Source organism: Eriocheir sinensis, chromosome 61 (genome assembly GCF_024679095.1).
Source record: "Eriocheir sinensis breed Jianghai 21 chromosome 61, ASM2467909v1, whole genome shotgun sequence".
NCBI classification, from domain to species: domain Eukaryota; kingdom Metazoa; phylum Arthropoda; class Malacostraca; order Decapoda; family Varunidae; genus Eriocheir; species Eriocheir sinensis.
In genome coordinates, this window is record NC_066569.1 from 2,419,506 (window position 1) to 2,439,505 (window position 20,000).

At 47.4% G+C, this 20,000-nt stretch overlaps 2 protein-coding genes across 10 annotated transcripts in view; both read left to right on the forward strand.

Annotated features, from left to right (window-relative positions):
• The window catches only part of LOC126986107 (organic cation transporter protein-like), a 28,942-nt gene extending 15,941 nt beyond the window's left edge, over positions 1 to 13,001 (forward strand). Inside the window, exons 9-12 of one of the 9 annotated variants that reach the window (XR_007739281.1) lie at positions 5,519 to 5,778; positions 10,405 to 10,589; positions 11,558 to 11,938; positions 12,214 to 13,001. Coding sequence is in view for 5 of the 9 variants with exons in the window: in XM_050841813.1 (XP_050697770.1) it covers positions 5,519 to 5,778; positions 10,405 to 10,589; positions 11,558 to 11,791 (679 nt within the window). In the remaining 4 variants the exon portion in view is untranslated. The other 8 variants (XR_007739282.1, XM_050841813.1, XM_050841811.1 and 5 more) reach the window with 8 other exon arrangements.
• A 4,432-nt stretch (positions 13,002 to 17,433) lies between these two features.
• The window catches only part of LOC126986004 (protein artichoke-like), a 25,490-nt gene continuing 22,923 nt past the window's right edge, over positions 17,434 to 20,000 (forward strand). Inside the window, exon 1 of the mRNA XM_050841690.1 lies at positions 17,434 to 17,498. Coding sequence (XP_050697647.1) covers positions 17,434 to 17,498 — 65 coding nt within the window. The remainder of the gene's footprint in view (positions 17,499 to 20,000) is intronic.

Here is a 20,000-nt window from a genome sequence, read left to right on the forward strand (position 1 = left end):
GTGCTGTTTTGTGTCCGGTGTTTCTGCGTGTGATTTGGCTTCTGCGTTTCTGCGTTTCGAGTGTGTTGTGTTTCCAGTGCTTTTGCGTGTGATTTGGCTGTTTATAGTGCTCTGCGTGGGTTTCAGAGTGTTTTGAGTGTGCTGTTGTATTTCAGGTGTTTTTGCGAGTGACTTGAGGGTGTTTAGTCGTGCTTGTGCTTGGGTTTCTGTGTGTTTCGTGTGTCCCGAGTGTGACTTTGTGTTCCCGAGTGTCTCACGCGTGAATTGGGTGTGTCGACAACCCACCCTTTGAATTCCTGGATTCAATCTGCTCCTCCTCCCTACAACCTCTTTACATCCCCTAGAAGATTACCCCTTCCTACACCCTTTCCCTCACCTCACCTAACCCCCCCCCCTCGCTCACCTCACATCCCTTTGCTCCTCCTCATCCCCTAGAGGATTAGCCCTTCCTACTCCTCCCTCACCTCCACATATTTCTAAGCCCTCCCCTCACTCACCTTACCTCACATCCTATTTACCCATCCCTTCACCCACCTTACCTCGCCTCTTTCTTAACCTTTCTTGTTCTCACACACCTCCTCACCTCACATCCCTTCCTACTCCTCCTCTCTCCCACTTACCTCCTTTCCCAAACTCCCTCTCACTCATCTCACCTATTTACTAATACTCCTTGATCTCACACACCTCACTCACAGCCTCACTTTCCCCCTCTTTACTCACCTCACATCCCTTCCTACTTCTCCTCTCTCCCACCTCACCTATTTCCTAACCTCCTTGATCTCACACACCTCACTCACCTCTCTTTCCCCTCATTACTCACCTTACCTCCCTTACTACTCCTCTCTCCCACCTCACCTATTTCCTAACCCTCCTTGATCTCACACATCTCACTCACCGCCTCTCTTTCCCCCTCTTTACTCACCTCACATCTCTTCCTACTCCTCCTCTCTCCCACCTCACCTATTTCCTAACCCTCCTTGATCTCACACCTCACTCACGCCTCTCTTCCCCTCTTTACTCACCTCACATCCCTTCCTACTCCTCCTCTCTCCCCTCACCTATTTCCTAACCCTCCTTGATCTCACACACCTCCCTTTCCCCTCTTTACTCACCTCACATCCTTCCTACTCCTCCTCTCTCACTTTTCCTCCATTACTAAACTACCTCTCACACATCACCCCTTTCCTAATCCCCTTCACTTTGTGTTTTTATCTCTTTCATTTCAGCTAAGATGGCGCCTAAGAAGTGCAGTACTTGCAACGGTAGCTTCTCAGCTCACTTTTTTACAGGGCGTTCTGCTGTCTGTCGACTGTGTCTGTCCAGGCAGCATCTCGAGACAAGACTGCAGGAGCAGGAAGAGAAGATGGAAGAAGGCCAGAATAAAATAATTTAGCTTTCTCTCACCAGGCAGCATCTCGAGACCAGACTGCAGGAGCAAGAAGAGAAGATGGAAGCAGGTCAGAATAAAATAATAGAGCTTTCTCGCACTGTTGCCTCCTTGCAGGAATTCATCCAGGCTAACGTTGCTGTGGTGCCAAACCCTTCTCCAACCGCCCCCTTGCCCTCAGCGGTACCGTCGACACCAGCGGACAACACCACGCAACGGGAGGATGCTAGTGGCACCGCCCATGATGGCTTCACCGTCGTGAATGGAGGAGCCAAACCAGCCAGACAAGCGATTTATCCTGTTCATTGCTTCAACAGGTTTGCCATTCTGGAGGAGGAGGACGAGCAGGAGAGCACCTTCCTGGTGGGTGACTCCATGATTCGCCAGCAGGTCGTTGAGTTCTGCGGCAGAGTTCCTCGTCGAAGACGGAACTATTGCTATCCTGGTGCTGGGATCGACGACATAACTGCTGCTCTTGAGGAGATCTCCCCCCAGGCTACTAATGATTCACTGTTTGTTATCCACACAGGTACGAACGACGTCACCACGACCCGGTCTGAGGAACTCCTGGAGAAGTACCGTAGGCTCATCCAGCAGTATAAGACTAAATCCCTAACATTTTGATTTCAGGAGTTCTACCACGGACTTGGGCGAGAGCGACTTTTCAGTAAGGCCTTCAGCCTAAACAACCGCTTACAGACTCTTTGCAGGGAGCTTGACGTGGAGTTCCTAAACGCATGGGACAATTTCTATGGACAAAATGAACTTTTCCACAGGGACGGATTGCACCTTTCTCCCATCGGGGCAGCCAGACTCGGAAGGCTCCTCAACGAAGCAGTGCGTGTCATCCGAGCAAAAAACGAGTCACGGCCACGTCCCTCCACCCCGCCCGTGTAAATAGACGCCGTGCATCGCAACAAACCCGTAACCGTGATCCAGCAAGTACCACCACCTGTATTACCAAGCCTCTAGATAACATAAAAATCCTTAGTTTCAATGCGCGTAGCCTAAGAAACAAATTTGATGAACTGAGATGTCTTGCTTTAACAGAAAATTTTGACATAATTGCTATAACCGAAACATTTATCGACACCACAAATATTGATTTAAGTTCCGAATACAACATAGATGGCTACAGACTCTTCAACAAAGATCGTGTAAACCGTAGAGGCGGTGGCGTCGCCCTCTATGTCAAAAGCTATTTGCAACCCACCGACAAAACACCGGGAAACAGTAACGTTGAACATTTGTGCGTGCGAGTAAACATTGCAAAAGTCAATTTAAATATATCTGTCACCTACAGACCTCCCGGGCAATCACTCGATGACGACCTTGAAATGTACAGCGTCTTAAGGCAGTCACTTAACAACGACTCACTGATATTAGGAGACTTTAACCTCCCCCATATCGACTGGGCGACACTGTCAGGTACAGAAGGCGAGTCACATAGAATGATCGAATTTCTAGAAGAAAATTATCTAAGCCAAATGGTTTCTGAGCCAACTCGACAAAATAATATACTCGACCTTGTTATAACGACCCAAGATAACCTTGTCAGTAGTGTCACGGTAGGAGAACACCTCGGTTCTTGCGATCATAAATTAGTGCGCGTCGACATTAAAGCTCAATCATCAGTGACTGAAAATAAAGTAAAGGTGCCCAATTTCAAAAGAGCTAACTTCGTAGAAATCTGACAAAAACTAACAGAAATACAACTATCAGATGACGGCAACGTAGAGGAAGCCTGGCTAAGCCTTAAAAATCACTTACTCACTCAGCAGAACACATTCGTCCCCTTGTGCGAGAAACGAATTAACACTAATAAAAGCCCACCGTGGTTTAATAGCGAAATTAAACAATCAGTCAATGAGAGAAAATTGTTTTACAGGTTAAAGAAAGAACAAAGCACGCACGAAAACATTAGACTCTATAATGATGCCAGGCGAAGAGTAAAAAGACTAGTAGGTCAGGCAAAGCGTAGATATGAAGAAAATATTGCAGCCAACTGTAAAAATAACCCGAAATCTTTCTTCAGTTACATAAACAACAGAAAGGCGATCAAAAGTGGTATTGGACCTTTAACAAACAGCGACGGTGCACTAGTGACTGACAGCCAACACATTGCAAACCTCTTAAACAATTACTTTTCCTCGGTGTTTAATACTAACAGTCTTCCTCTCACTACCACCAACACCAGTACTATTGTAAATCTCGAGCATGCATTGCCTAATTTTGAAATAACAACTGATGAAGTCCTTAAAGCTCTCCATTCACTTAAAACAAATAAAAGTCCTGGACCTGACAAAGTATATCCAACTCTGCTGAAAGAAACGAAGAGCGAAATACTCTCCTCCCTCACAACCGTATTCAATATGTCCTTGCGACAAGGCATCGTCCCTTCAGATTGGAAAAAGGCTAACGTGACACCGATTTTCAAGAAAGGAGACAAAAAAGTACCAGGTAATTACAGGCCCATTAGTCTAACTTCGGTTGTAGGTAAGCTACTTGAGGGCATAATTAGAGACAAAATTGTGAGTTACCTTGAAAGCCACTCATTGATTGGGGACTCACAACATGGCTTCGAAACAAAGATCCTGCCTATCAAACCTATTAACCTTTTATAACGACCTCTTCACTGTTTATGACGTAACCAAATCACTGGACGTAGTCTATCTTGATTTCCAGAAAGCGTTTGATAAAGTCCCGCATCATAAATTACTTTACAAATTAAAGCAAATAGGTATTGACGGTCAAGTAAACCAATGGATCGCGAATTGGTTGAGCAACAGACAACAAAGAGTAGTGATTGACGGATTTAACTCAGAGTGGGCGCCTGTCACTAGTGGCGTCCCTCAGGGATCGGTCCTTGGCCCAGTGCTCTTCATTATCTACATCAACGACGTGGATGTTGGACTCAATAACCGCATTAGTAAATTTGCAGACGACACAAAGATTGGTAACTCGGTTCTCACTGACGAAGACAGGCAAAGCCTCCAAGAGGATTTGCACAAAATTTCAGCTTGGTCGGATAGATGGGAGATGCCCTTTAACGTAGACAAGTGCCAGGTCCTTCAAGTTGGAACGAGGAATAAGAAGTTCGAATACGAAATGCGCGGCGTTAAACTCAAAAGCGTTCAATGCGTCAAAGACTTGGGGTCAAAATCGCGTCAAACCTCAAATTCTCTCAGCAATGCATCGATGCAGCAAATAAAGCGAACAGAATGTTGGGCTTCATTAAAAGAAACTTTGTATTCAAGAATAAAGATGTAATACTACCGCTCTACAACAGTTTAGTCAGACCCCACTTGGAATATGCGGTACAGTTTTGGTCCCCCCACCATGCAAAGGATATTGCTAAATTAGAAGGTGTTCAGCGTCGGGCAACGAAAATGATCCCTTCCTTGCGCAACAAATCCTACGAAGAAAGGCTTTCTACCCTTAACATGTTCTCTCTTGAGAAACGTCGCCTCCGAGGAAAATTGATCGAATGTTTTAAAATACTTAATGGTTTCACGAATGTAGACAGATCAACATTGTTTATGATCGATGACAGTCTGCGCACGAGGAACAATGGCGTAAAACTCAGATGTAGACAAGTAAATTCAGATTGCACCAAATTTTTCTTCACCAGCGTTGTAGTGCGAGAATGGAATAAGCTTCCACCATCAGTGGTCCAGTGTAACACGATTGACTCCTTCAAAAATAAGCTCGACCGTCACTTCCTTCAACTTAATATCAACTAGAGTAGAAATGCAACGTTTTGGAGTCTTCTGAATAATGTAAAATCACTTAGGTTTAAGGACAGACCACCAAGTCTGGACCAAGGGGTCTGTGTGGTCTGATTTTCTATGTAAATCTATCTATGTAAATCTCTCTCTCTCTCTCTCTCTCTCTCTCTCTCTCTCTCTCTCTCTCTCTCTCTCTCTCTCTCTCTCTCTCTCTCTCTCTCTCTCTCTCTCTCTCTCTCTCTCTCTCTCTCTCTCTCTCTCTCTTTTGACTATCTCTTTCTTCCTCACTTTCATTCTTATCCTCTCTCTCTTTTGTCTTTCTTACCTCTCTCTATCTCTCTCCCTTCCCCCTTCTCTTCCTCTCTCTCTCTCTCTAACTCCCTCTTCTTCTCTCTCTCTCCAGCACGCCATACCTACGAAAAATCAGCCTCCTCATGTTCGTGGTCTACATGTTCGCTTCCATGGTCTACTTCGGGCTCTCCCTTAGCGGCGGGACCCTCAGTGACAACCCCTTCGTGTACATGTCGTTAGCGGGGCTGATGGAGGTCCCCGCGTATACCCTGACCGTGCCCGTGGTGGATAGGTTAGGTCGGCGCTGGCCCGGGGTGGCTTGCTTCGTCTTCTGCGGGTTGGCCCTTCTGGCGTTGGCGGCTATTCCTGAAGGTAAGGCAGGTGGGGATTTGGGTTGGGGTTTGGTGAAGAAGGGAAGGGGTTTGAGGGTGGGGGAAGGAAGGGTTGGAGTCTGAAGAGAAAGGGTAGGGAGTGGGGTGTTTGGGAGGGAAGGAGATGGGAGGGAGGAAGGGAAGGGGTTTTGGGGGGGGGGAGGAAGGGATTGGGGCTGGAAGGGAAAGGGTAGTGGAGTGGGGGTGTTTGGGAATGGTTGGGGAAGGGAGGGGAGGGAAGGGAAAGGGAAGGAAGGGGTTGGGGATGGAAGGGAAAGGGTAGGGGAGTGGGGGTGTTTGGGAATGGTTGGGGAGGGAGGGAAGGAGCTGGGGAAGGGAAGGGAATTGAAGGGAAGGGGTTGGGACTGGAAGGGAAAGGGTAGGGGAGTGGGGGTGTTTGGGAAATGGTTGGGGAGAGAGGGAAAGAGTTGGGGAAGGGAGGGAAGGTAAGGGAAGGGAAAGAAGGGGTTGGGGCTGGAAGGGAAAGGGTAGGGGAGTGGGGGTGTTTGGGGAATGGTTGGGGAGAGAGGGAAAGAGTTGGGGAAGGGAGGGAAGGGAAGGGAAGGGAAGGGAAGGGAAAGGGAAGGAAGGAAGGAAGGGTTGGGGTTGGAAGGGAAAGGGTAGGGAGTGGGGTGTTTGGGGAATGGTTGGGAGAGAGGAAGAGTTGGGGAAGGGAGGAAGGGAAAGGGAAGGAAGGAAGGAAGGGTTGGGGCTGGAAGGGAAAGGGTAGGGGAGTGGGGGTATTTGGGGAGAGAGGGAAAGAGTTGGGGAAGGGAGGGAAGGGAAAGGGAAGGGAAGGGAAGGAAGGGGTTGGGGCTGGAAGGGAAAGGGTAGGGGAGTGGGGGTATTTGGGGAGAGAGGGAAAGAGTTGGGGAAGGGAGGGAAGGGAAGGGAAGGGAAGGGAAGGGAAGGAAGGGGTTGGGGTTGGAAGGGAAAGGGTAGGGGAGTGGGGGTGTTTGGGGAATGGTTGGGGAGAGAGGGAAAGAGTTGGGGAAGGGAGGGAAGGGAAGGGAAAGGAAAGGGAAGGGAAAGGAAGGGAAGGAAGGGGTTGGGGCTGGAAGGGAAAGGGTAGAGTGGGGTATTTGGGAGAGGGAAGAGTTGGGGAAGGGAGGAAGGGAAGGGAAGGGAAGGAAGGGGTTGGGGCTGGAAGGAAAGGGTAGGGAGTGGGGTGTTTGGGGAATGGTTGGGGAGAGAGGGAAAGAGTTGGGGAAGGAGGGAAGGAAGGAAAGGAAAGGAAAGGGAAGGAAGGGAAGGAAGGAAGGGGTTGGGGTTGGAAGGAAAGGGTAGGGAGTGGGGGTGTTTGGGGAATGGTTGGGGAGAGAGGAAAAGAGTTGGGGAAGGAGGGAAGAAAGGAAAAGGGAAGGAAGGAAGGGAAGGGAAGGAAGGGGTTGGGGCTGGAAGGGAAGGTAGGGAGTGAGGGTATTTGGGGAGAGAGGAAAAGTTGGGAAGGAGGGAAGGAAGGGAAGGAAGGAAGGAAGGGTTGGGGTTGGAAGGGAAAGGGTAGGGGAGTGGGGTGTTTGGGAATGGTTGGGGAGAGAGGAAAGAGTTGGGGAAGGAGGGAAGGGAAGGGAAGGGAAGGGAAAGGGAAGGGAAGGGAAGGGAAGGAAGGGGTTGGGGCTGGAAGGGAAAGGGTAGGGGAGTGGGGGTATTTGGGGAGAGAGGGAAAGAGTTGGGGAAGGGAGGGAAGGGAAGGGAAAGGAAGGAAGGGGTTGGGGATGGAAGGGAAAGGTAGGGAGTGGGGTGTTTGGGGAATGGTTGGGGAGAGAGGGAAAGAGTTGGGAAGGGAGGAAGGGAAGGGAAGGAAAGGGAAGGAAGGGGTTGGGGCTGGAAGGGAAAGGGTAGGGGAGTGGGGTTTTTGGGGAGAGAGGGAAAGAGTTGGGGAAGGAGGAAGGAAGGGAAGGGAAGGGAAAGGAAGGAAGGGGTTGGGGTTGGAAGGGAAAGGGTAGGGGAGTGGGGGTGTTTGGGGAATGGTTGGGGAGAGAGGGAAAGAGTTGGGGAAGGGAGGGAAGGGAAGGGAAGGGAAGGGAAGGAAGGGGTTGGGGCTGGAAGGGAAAGGTTTGGCATCTAGGTTTAAAGTACAAAATCCTTCAGCTCGATCTCCCTGTCACTCTGGAAAGACTACTATGTAACTTTCTAGATGGCAGGAAGGCGAGAATAAGAGTTGGAAATTACCTAGGCGCCAGCTTTGCCCTACGCTGTGGTGTTCCTCAAGGCAGCGTGTTATCCCCGACACTCTTCTCTATCTACACCAGAGATATTCCTCCCCCTGTCGTCGGCACCAACATAACGTACGCCGACGACGTAACACAGCTCTTCGGGTACCAAGGCCCCTCGGTGAACATGGCCCAAAGAGCAGCAATAAGGAGGATCGAGGCAGTCTCCACGTATGAGGATAAATGGAAAATCCAAACCAACCCTACCAAATTCACCATCCTTCGCCTCGGTGCCAGAAAACACGAGGACATTGTCACGACAGCGTGGGTCCAATTTTGGTTCTCAACACCACTATGACGAGGAGGGTTACTAGGGCTTTCAACACCATTATTGGAGTTCACACCACCACCACATCCACAAGTCATCACCACTTCAACACCACCACCACCACCACCACCATTACGAGAAGGTATTAAATAAGAGGATATTAGGCCTGACTATCTCCAAAAGAGGATACTGCGATCACGTCACTCAGCGCAGAGCCATTGCTGCCAACCACTTAAAAAAAACTATATAGATTCTCAGAAATGCCAATTAAAACAAAAACACATCTAGTCAAGACCTTAATCCTCCCCGTCCTTGACTACCCTCCCATCCCCACACATGCTCTCAGTAAGAAACAACTAAGCAAACTGCAAGTAATTCAAAACAGGGCGCTTCGATTTGCCACAGGTCAGAGATACCCATACACCTTAAACACTGATGAAATACACCAAGCCACCAGGACATTACCACTCAACATTAGAGTCCACCAAAAGGCAGAAAAAAATTGGCAAAGACTATCTGCCCTCGACCTTCCACCACTAGAGACACAACAAAACAACCAGGAAAACATTACCCGTTACCAAGCTGCTTTCCCCAGCAGTTTACAAGCCCTGCAGAATCTACCACTCCCACAATTTCACTAAACTGCCTTATGCAACAGTAGCTAGCTAGATATTCATAGCACATTAACATTCACCCCTCACCAATACGAAAAACACTTGCAATCCAGACACACAGAACACAAAAACAACACTTAAGATCATTAAAGAAAACCACGTACGACATCCAACAAACTCCTACGACATCCAACAAACTCCTAATCACCCGCCAATCTGTCTACTTCTACTGTCTTTCCATTCCTACTTTACCTTCCTCTAACCCCTTCTTCTTTTCACCCCTGTCCTCTAAAAAAATAAAAAAAATAAAAAATAAATAAATAAAAAGGGGTGTTTGGGAGGGAAGGAGTTGGGGAAGGGAGGGAAGGGAAGGGGTTGGGGGGGAAGGAAGGGATTGGGGCTGGAAGGGAAAGGGTAGGGGAGTGGAGGGGTTTGGGGAATGGTTGGGGAGAGAGGGAAGGAGTTGGGGAAGGAAAGGGAAGAAGGGGGTTAGGGCTGGAAGGGAAAGGGTAGGGGAGTGGGGGTGTTTGGCAATGGTTGGGGGGAGAGGGAAGGAGTTGGGGAAGGTAGGGAAGGGAAGGGAAGGGAAGGGAAGGGAAGGGAAGGAAAGGGTTGGGGCTGGAAGGGAAAGGGTAGGGGTGTGGGGGTGTTTGGGAATGGTTGGGGAAGGGAAAGGGAAGGGAAGGAAGGGGTTGGGGCTGGAAGGGAAAGGGTAGGGGAGTGGAGGTGTTTGGGAATGGTTGGGGAAGGGAGGGAAGGGAAGGGAAGGGAAGGGAAGGGAAGGAAGGGGTTGGGGCTGGAAGGGAAAGGGTAGGGGAGTGGGGGTGTTTGGGGAATGGTTGGGGAGGGAGGGCAGGGAAGGGGTTTGGGGGGGAGGAAGGGGTTGGGGATGGAAGGGGAAGGGTAGGGGAGTGGGGGTGTTTGGGGATGGTTGGGGAGAGAGTGAAGGAGTTGGGGAAGGAAGGGAAGGGAAGGGAAGGGAAGGGAGGGGAAGGGAAGTGTGTGTGAATGTGTGTGACTACTACTACTACTATTACTACTACTACTACTACTACTACTACTACTACTACTACTACTACTACTACTACTACTACTACTACTACTACTACTACTACTACTACTACTACTACTACTACTACTACTACTACTACTACTACTACTCTAAACTGTTCTTTCCTCTCTCTCTCTCTCTCTCTCTCTCTCTCTCTCTCTCTCTCTCTCTCTCTCTCTCTCTCTCTCTCTCTCTCTCTCTCTCTCTCTCTCTCTCTCTCTCTCTCTCTCTCTCTCTCTCTCTCTCTCTCTCTCTCCTCCTCCTCCTCTCCCTTTTCCTCTTCCAAATTGTTCCTCTCTTTCCTCTTTTTCACTCCTCTTCTCCTCCTTCTCTCTCTTCTTCTGCTGACGAACATTCTATCACCTCCTCCTCCTCCTCCTCCTCTTCCTCTTCCTTCTCTTCTCTCTAACTCCTCACACCATCCATCCCTCTCCTCCTCCTCCTCCTCCTTCACCACCACCTTCTGCACCGCCTTCCACAGAGCAGAGCCAAGTGGTGATGACCCTGGCGCTGCTGGGTAAGATGACAAACTCCGTGGCGTTCATGATCTTCTACTTCCAATCCTCCGAGCTCTCCCCGACGGAGGTCCGCTCGAGGGGTCTTGGAACCTGCCAGTGTTGGTCGCGAATTGGAGGCATCCTGGCGCCGTATATACTGGACTTTGTGGTGAGTTGGGGGGTTGTGGGGGGTGAGGGAAGGAAAGGGGGTGTCATTTGGGGGTTGAGGGGTGGGGTGGGGGCTTGTGGGGGTGAGGGAAGGAAAGGGGGGGTCATTTGGGGGTTGGGGGTGGGGTGGGGGGCTTGTGGGGGGTGAGGGAAGGAAAGGGTGGGGGTCATTTGGGGTTGGGGGGGTGGGGTGGGGGGCTTGAGGGGGGTGAGGGAAGGAAAGGGTGGGGGTCATTTGGGGGTTGGGGGGTGGGGTGGGGGGCTTGTGGGGGGTGAGGGAAGGAAAGGGTGGGGGTCATTTAGGGGTTGGGGGGTGGGGTGGGGGGGTTGTGGGGGGTGGGGGAAGGAAAGGGGGGGTGTCATTTGGGGGTTGAGGGGGTGGGGTGGGGGGCTTGTGGGGGGTGAGGGAAGGAAAGGGGGGGTCATTTGGGGGTTGAGGGGGTGGGGTGGGGGGCTTGTGGGGGGTGAGGGAAGGAAAGGGTGGGGGTCATTTGGGGGTTGGGGGGTGGGGTGGGGGGCTTGTGGGGGGTGAGGGAAGGAAAGGGGGGGTCATTTGGGGGTTGGGGGGGTGGGGGGGTGAAGGAAAGAAAGGGGGGGGTCATTTTCACTCTCTTTCTTTCTTTCTTTCTCTGCGTTTTTTTTCTCGTTTTTTCTTTTGTTTTTCTTTCTTTTTTTTCTATGGGATTTTGTGTTCTCTCTCTCTCTCTCTCTCTCTCTCTCTCTCTCTCTCTCTCTCTCTCTCTCTCTCTCTCTCTCTCTCTCTCTCTCTCTCTCTCTCACTTACTCTCACCCTCTTCTCTCTCACTATCTATCTTTTCTCTCTCTCTCTTTACCGTCTCCTACTCTCTCTCTCTCTCTCTCTCTCTCTCTCTCTCTCTCTCTCTCTCTCTCTCTCTCTCTCTCTCTCTCTCATAACTATCTCCATTATCTCTCACTCCTTCTCTCTCACTCCCTCCCTCTCTCCCCCAGGGTGCCTCACGCCCCTGGGCTACCTCCGTGGTCTTCGGCGCCGGGTCCCTCCTCGCTGCCCTCTGTGTTTACCTACTCCCGGAGACCAAGGGCGTGGCGCTCCCCGACACGGTGGCTAAAAGCGAAGACCCCCACCACCACCACCGCCACCGCCACCACCAACTGATTCAACACCGCCGTGGGTCTAATCTAGGCTCTCAACACCGCTATGATGAGGACGAGGAGGGTTATTAAGTGGAGGTGATTTAAGGCTTTCAACATCACTTTTGGAGTTGACATCACCACCACCGCCACCACCAACTGATTCAACACCGCCGTGGGTCTAATCTAGGCTCTCAACACCGCCATGATGAGGAGGACGAGGAGGTTTATTAAGTGAAGGTGATTTAAGGCTTTCAACACCACTTTTGGAGTTGACATCACCACCACCACCAACAACTTATTCAACACCGCCGTGGGTCTAATCTCTCTCAACACCGCTATGATGAGGAGGACGAGGAGGTTGTTAAGTGAAGGTGAATTAAGGCTTTCAACACCACTTTTGGAGTTGACATCACCACCACCACCAACAACAACTTATTCAACACCGCCGTGGGTCTAATCTAGGCTCTCAACACCGCTATGATGAGGAGGACGAGGAGGGTTGTTAAGTGGAGGTGATTTAAGGCTTTCAACACCACTTTTGGAGTTGACATCACCACCACCAACAACAACAACTTATTCAACACCGCCGTGGGTCTAATCTAGGCTCTCAACACCGCTATGATGAGGAGGACGAGGAGGGTTGTTAAGTGGAGGTGATTTAAGGCTTTCAACACCACTTTTGGAGTTGACATCACCACCACCACCACCACCACCATGATCAACACCACCATGATGACGAGGACGATTACCAAGTGGGGATTTAATCTTTCAACACCACCAGTCACCACCATCACCACCACCATCACCGTCAACACCAGCGCCTTCAACACCGCCGTGGGTCCAATTTTGGTTCTCAACACCACTATGACGAGGAGGGTTACTAGGGCTTTCAACACCATTATTGGAGTTCACACCACCACCACATCCAAAAGTCATCACCACTTCAACACCACCACCACCACCACCATTATGAGAAGGTGTTAAATAAGAGGAAAGAAAAAAGGAAAATGAGAAGAAGAGGAAGAAGAAGAAGAAGAAGAAGAAGAAGAAGAAGAAGAAGAAGAAAAAGAGGAGGAGGATGAAAAAGAAAGAGAAGATGAAGATGATGATGATGATAATAATAATAATAATAATAATAATAATAATAATAATAATAATAATAATAATAATAATAATAATAATAATAATAATAATAATAATAATAATAATAATAATAATGTAATTTGTGTAACTGATATAATGTACACAATAGCAGTAATAATAATAACAATAACACTAACAATAACACACATAATAATAAAAGAAGAAATAATTACACTAACGGATATTAATTAAAAGAAATAACAAGAAAAAAAAACGGTATTATACATTAAGAAATGGCAAAATTAGGCTCATTAGCGAGAGAGAGAGAGAGCAACAATTACACATAGCCAACGGAGCAATACAGCGAGGAGGAAGGAGTGAGCGATTCAGTGTGTCGTGTGCCGCCGTTGAGACCAGGTGTGTTACGTCGCTCCTTCTCACCTGCCGAATTACCTTACTTGCCTCCGCCTCTCCCACGACCCACAGCGACCATCAACACCGTCGTTTTGTCTCCCATTTATCGTTTTGAAGTCGTCCGCTCGTCGCTAGAGGTCGTGGAGCGAGGAGTTTTAGCTTGGCCGTTCCGTGTCGCGTAAGGAAATTGAACGGCTTGGTGTGGTAATTCAACTTTATTTTATTTTTTATGCTTTTTTTAATGTATGGACACCGAGTGAGTGAAGCGACGCGACCCAGACGTATGCTCCCCATTAGTTATTCAGTTTTTTACGTTCAATTTACAGCCACTCTCTACTTTTGTCATTATGGGAGCGGCGAGTAGCGGGCTTTTTTTTTTTTCACTCTTTTTGTTGCCCCTGAGCCGTCTCCTTTGATGTAAAAAGAAAAAAAAGATATCTTGGTGGGTCGTGGTGGTGGTTGGCCCCTGTCTGTTAGTGGCGCAGGCAAGTGTTTATTGTGGCACCATCTTGCTTCGCTCATGCTGCCCCCCCGGAGCTCATCTTAGATCCTCTCCAGGGGCTGTTACATTGGGCAAACTTTCCGTGGATCTTCAGTCAAACCACGATTTCCGCTGGCGTGGGGTAGGTTTGGGTAGGTTATGTTAGGAGAGGCTTGGGGTAGGGTAGGGTAGGGTAGGTTAGGAGAGGGTAGGGTGAGGTAGGAGTCTTTGGGTGGGTTAAGGGGCTGTTACAGTGGGCAAATTTTCGGTGGGTCGTCAGTCAAACCACGATTTCCGTTAGCGTGGGGAAGGTTTGGGTAGGTTATGTTAGGAGAGGCTTGGGGTAGGGTAGGGTAGGTTAGGAGAGGGTAGGGTGAGGTAGGAGTCTTTGGGTGGGTTAAGGGGCTGTTACACTGGGCAAATTTTCCGTGGGTCGTCAGTCAAACCACGATTTCCGCTGGCGTGGGGTAGGTTTGGGTAGGTTATGTTAGGAGAGGCTTGGGGTAGGGTAGGGTAGGTTAGGAGAGGGTAGGGTGAGGTAGGAGTCTTTGGGTGGGTTAAGGGGCTGTTACACTGGGCAAATTTTCCGTGGGTCATCAGTCAAACCACGATTTCCGCTGGCGTGGGGTAGGTTTGGGTAGGTTATGTTAGAAGAGGCTTGGGGTAGGGTAGGTTAGGAGAGGGTAGGGAGGTAGGAGACTCTCTAAGGGGCTGTTACACTGGGGAACTTTTCCGTGGATCTTCAGTCAAACTACGATTTCCGCTGGCGTGGTTCTCTTGTTTCCGTGGTTTTCTGACGTGTCCACGATCTTCCAAAGCTACGATAGACTTCACATAAGGAGGACGGTATTACTCACCATCATCATCAGCAATAACAAGAAACAAATGAGAACCACGCTAGCAGAAATCGTGGTTTGACTGAAGACCCACGGAAAATTTGCCCAGTGTAATAGCCCTTTAAGCCTATCCTACCTTACCTTATCCTACCCCAAACAACTCAAAGACTCCTACCTCACCCTACCCTCTCCTATCCTACCCCAAGCCTCCCCTAACATAACCTACCCAAACCTACCACACGCCAGCGGAAATCGTGGTTTGACTGAAGACTCACGGAAAATTTGCCCAGTGTAACAGCCCCTTAAGCCTATCCTACCTTACCTTATCCTACCCCAACACACCCAAAGACTCCTACCTCACCCTACCCTCTCCTAACCTACCCTACCCCAAGCCTCCCCTAACATAACCTACCCAAACCTACCCCACGCCAGCGGAAATCGTGGTTTGACTGAAGATCCACGGAAAATTTGCCCAGTGTAACAGCTCCTTAAGCCTATCCTACCTTACCTTATCCTACCCCAACACACCCAAAGACTCATACCTCACCCTACCCTATCCTACCCCAAGCCTCCCCTAACATAACCTACCCAAACCTACCCCACGCCAGCGGAAATCGTGGTTTGACTGAAGACTCACGGAAAATTTGCCCAGTGTAACAGCCCCTTAAGAGTTTCAGTGGTCCGGGTTGACATAACACTGTACATTCTCAGCTTGTGGTGGCGGGCGGGAATCGAACTCGGGTCCTCCAGTATACCGCGCCCACAAGCTAACTTTTTTTTTTTACAGCACAAAAAGCAACTCAAGGACAACAAAAAGATGTACAACAAAAAAAAAAACCCGCTAACTGTTCTTCTCATATAGCGACCTGTTCTGTTTGGGTTCACAATTCCGCAACGGTGTTTAATGGCGGGTCTTGAGGTGGTGAATATATTATGTTGTTATTTACTTTATTAACTGGCTTTATATATTTGCTTGTCGTATTGTATTGTTATTTACGAGGTGGGTTTTAAATCGTTCGTCAGGAGAAAGTGTTACATATGAATCGTAGAGCGAGACGCGTGTTCGCTGTGTGATTATAGCGAGTCGTTTTCTTTTTTGATGTTTTTGAGGTGAAACTTTAGAAAAAAACGTGAATTATTATTATTATTATTATTATTATTATTATTATTATTATTATTATTGTTATTATTATTTTTTTATACGAATAGGTGAAGAGGTACATTAAAAGTGGAAACAGACTGATACAAGATTACTACTTCGACTACTCCTACTACTACTACTACTACTACTACTACTACTACTACTACTGCTGCTACTGCTACTGCTTCTGCTAAAGGGAGGAGAATGATGTCATGGTAAGTCATAACGGTGTGTGTGTGTGTGTGTGTGTGTGTGATATGGGTACCTGCATAGTGTCTCTCTCTCTCTCTCTCTCTCTCTCTCTCTCTCTCTCTCTCTCTCTCTCTCTCTCTCTCTCTCTCTCTCTCTCTCTCACACACTTTTTTTGCGAGAGAGAGAGAGAAAGCGAGACGATGCTGATGAGAAAAAATAATGACAAACTTTTGAAGGAAAAGCGAAAGAGAGAAAAAGAGAAGGAGAAAAATAGTAGTAGTAGTAGTAGAAGTAGTAGTAGTAGTAGTAGTAGCCGTAGTAATAGTAGTAGTAGTAGTAATAGTAGTAGTAGTAATAGTAATAGTAGTAGTAGTAGTAGTAGTAGTAGTAGTAGTAGTAGTAGTAGTAGTAGTAGTAGTAGTAGTAGTAGTAGTAGTAGTAGTAGTAACAGATTCACAGACAATGAAACTTAAGAGACACATTATCATTTCTTTGTCTTATTTTTCTTTCTTCATCAATAAAAGAAAAAAGAAAGAGAAAAAAAAGGAAAGTAAAAATTGGGAAAACACGAATTCCACCCCCCAAAAAAAGTATTATTCTGCAAGTCTATTTTTTTCTTAATCTTTTTTTTCCGGTAATTTATGACCACGGAAAAAAAATACATATCTTTCTCCACTCTAATTTTCTCTTCTATTCTCCCTCCGCTTCTTATCCCATATTTGCCTCATTTTCTCTTCATTAATTCCCTTTCTCTTCATATATATCTTTATTTTCCACATTTTAACTCTATTCTCTTTACTTTCTTGCCTTTATTTCTCTCTCTCTCTCTCTCTCTCTCTCTCTCTCTCTCTCTCTCTCTCTCTCTCTCTCTCTCTCTCTCTCTCTCTCTCTCTCTCTCTCTCTCTCTCTCTCTCTCTCTCTCTCTCTCTCTTCCTCTTTGGGTTTAATAAAAAAAGAAATATGCAAATGCTAGATAGATAGATAGATAGATAGACATAGAGAGAGAGAGAGAGAGAGAGAGAGAGAGAGAGAGAGAGAGAGAGAGAGAGAGAATAAAACCTCTCGGGCTTAACAATAATATATTTTTTTTCACACAAGCAAGACACATTGTGAGCTAACTTTCACTCTCTCTCTCTCTCTCTCTCTCTCTCTCTCTCTCTCTCTCTCTCTCTCTCTCTCTCTCTCGCTCTCTCTCTCTCTCTCTCTCTCTCTCTCATGTTCTGTTCCATTGATCATGTTTAATTACACAATGATTCCTTTGTGAGAGAGAGAGAGAGATTTCCTCTCTCTCTCTCTCTCTCTCTCTCTCTCTCTCTCATGGTCGATTTAGGGAACCATTATGGCGCTAAGAGGAATCATGGAAGAATTACTTGAATGGAAAATCTATTGGAGCAAAGAAAAAGAGAAAGAGAAAGGAGAGAGAGAGAGAGAGAGAGAGAGAGAGAGAGAGAGAGAGAGAGACAGAGAGAGAGGGGGGGGGGAAGGGGTGACAAAGAGGGAAAGAGAGAGAGGTGACAACATCGCCCCCCGCCCCCGCTTCCTATCCTATGCATCTCTTGGCGGGAACTATCGACTTACTGGGGTCATGAGCTCCGTGGGCGTCCCCTTGGCCTCCACGCAGGGTTGTCTCACACATAATACAACCCCGTGGTCAGGGTCAGCGCAGGGCAGCGTGCCACGTGCCCGTATAGCCGGAGTTGGCGTTGACGGACCATGCGGGTAATACTTATACATTTCGACGCCCCAGCACACACATTTGACTAGGCTTTCTTAGGGTCGTATTATGAAACATTTCGACGCCCCAGCACACTCATTTGACTAGGCTTTCTTAGGGTCGTATTATAAAACATTTCGACGCCCCAGCACACACATTTAACTAGGCTTTCTTAGGGTCGTATTATAAAACATTTCGACGCCCCAGCACACTCATTTGACTAGGCTTTCTTAGGGTTGTATTATAAAACATTTCGACGCCCCAGCACACACATTTGACTAGGCTTTCTAAGGGTCGTATTATAAAACATTTCGTCGCCCAAGAACACTCATTTGACTAGGCTTTCATAGGGTCGTATTATAAAACATTTCGACGCCCCAGCACACACATTTGACTAGGCTTTCATAGGGTCGTATTATAAACATTTCGACGCCCCAGCACACTCATTTGACTAGGCTTTCTTAGGGTCGTATTATAAACATTTCGACGCCCCAGCACACTCATTTGACTAGGCTTTCTTGGGGTCGTATTATAAAACATTTCGACGCCCCAGCACACACATTTGACTAGGCTTTCATAGGGTCGTATTATAAAACATTTCGACGCCCCAGCACACTCATTTGACTAGGCTTTCTTAGGGTTGTATTATAAACATTTCGACGCCCTAGCACACTCATTTGACTAGGCTTTCTTAGGGTTGTATTATAAACATTTCGACGCCCCAGCACACTCATTTGACTAGGCTTTCATAGTGTCGTATTTTAAACATTTCGACGCCCCAGCACACTCATTTGACTAGGCTTTCATAGGGTCGTATTTGAAACATTTCGACGCCCCAGCACACTCATTTGACTAGGCTTTCTTAGGGTCGTATTATAAAACATTTCGACGCCCCAGCACACACATTTGACAAGGCTTTCTTAGGGTCGTATTATAAAACATTTCGACGCCCCAGCACACATATTTGACTAGGCTTTCTTAGGGTTGTATTATAAAACATTTCGACGCCCCAGCACACTCATTTGACTAGGCTTTCTTGGGGTCGTATTATGAAACATTTCGACGCCCCAGCACACTCATTTGACTAGGCTTTCTTAGGGTCGTATTATAAAACATTTCGACGCCCCAGCACACTCATTTGACTAGGCTTTCTTAGGGTCGTATTATGAAACATTTCGACGCCCCAGCACACATATTTGACTAGGCTTTCTTAGGGTTGTATTATAAACATTTCGACGCCCTAGCACACTCATTTGACTAGGCTTTCTTAGGGTTGTATTATAAACATTTCGACGCCCCAGCACACTCATTTGACTAGGCTTTCTTAGGGTTGTATTATAAAACATTTCGTCGCCCAAGAACACACATTTGACTAGGCTTTCTTAGGGTCGTATTTTAAACATTTCGTCGCCCCAGCACACACATTTGACTAGGCTTTCTTAGGGTCGTATTATAAAACATTTCGACGCCCAAGAACACACATTTGACTAGGCTTTCTTAGGGTCGTATTTTAAACATTTCGACGCCCCAGCACACTCATTTGACTAGGCTTTCTTGGGGTCGTATTATAAAACATTTCGACGCCCCAGCACACTCATTTGACTAGGCTTTCTTAGGGTCGTATTATAAACATTTCGACGCCCCAGCACACACATTTGACTAGGCTTTCATAGGGTCGTATTATAAAACATTTCGACGCCCCAGCACACACATTTGACTAGGCTTTCATAGGGTCGTATTATAAAACATTTCGACGCCCCAGCACACACATTTGACTAGGCTTTCTTAGGGTCGTATTATAAAACATTTCGACGCCCCAGCACACACATTTGACTAGGCTTTCATAGGGTCGTATTATAAAACATTTCGACGCCCCAGCACACACATTTGACTAGGCTTTCTTAGGGTCGTATTATAAACATTTCGACGCCCCAGCACACACATTTGACAAGGCTTTCTTAGGGTCGTATTATAAAACATTTCGACGCCCCAGCACACACATTTGACAAGGCTTTCTTAGGGTCATATTATAAAACATTTCGACGCCCCAGCACACATATTTGACTAGGCTTTCTTAGGGTCGTATTTTAAACATTTCGACGCCCAAGAACACACATTTGACTAGGCTTTCTTAGGGTCGTATTATAAAACATTTCGACGCCCAAGAACACATATTTGACTAGGCTTTCTTAGGGTCGTATTATAAACATTTCGACGCCCAAGAACACACATTTGACTAGGCTTTCTTAGGGTCGTATTTTAAACATTTCGACGCCCCAGCACGCACATTTGACTAGGCTTTCTTAGGGTCGTATTATAAAACATTTCGACGCCCAAGAACACACATTTGACTAGGCTTTCTTAGGGTCGTATTATAAAACATTTCGACGCCCCAGCACACTCATTTGACTAGGCTTTCTTAGGGTCGTATTATAAAA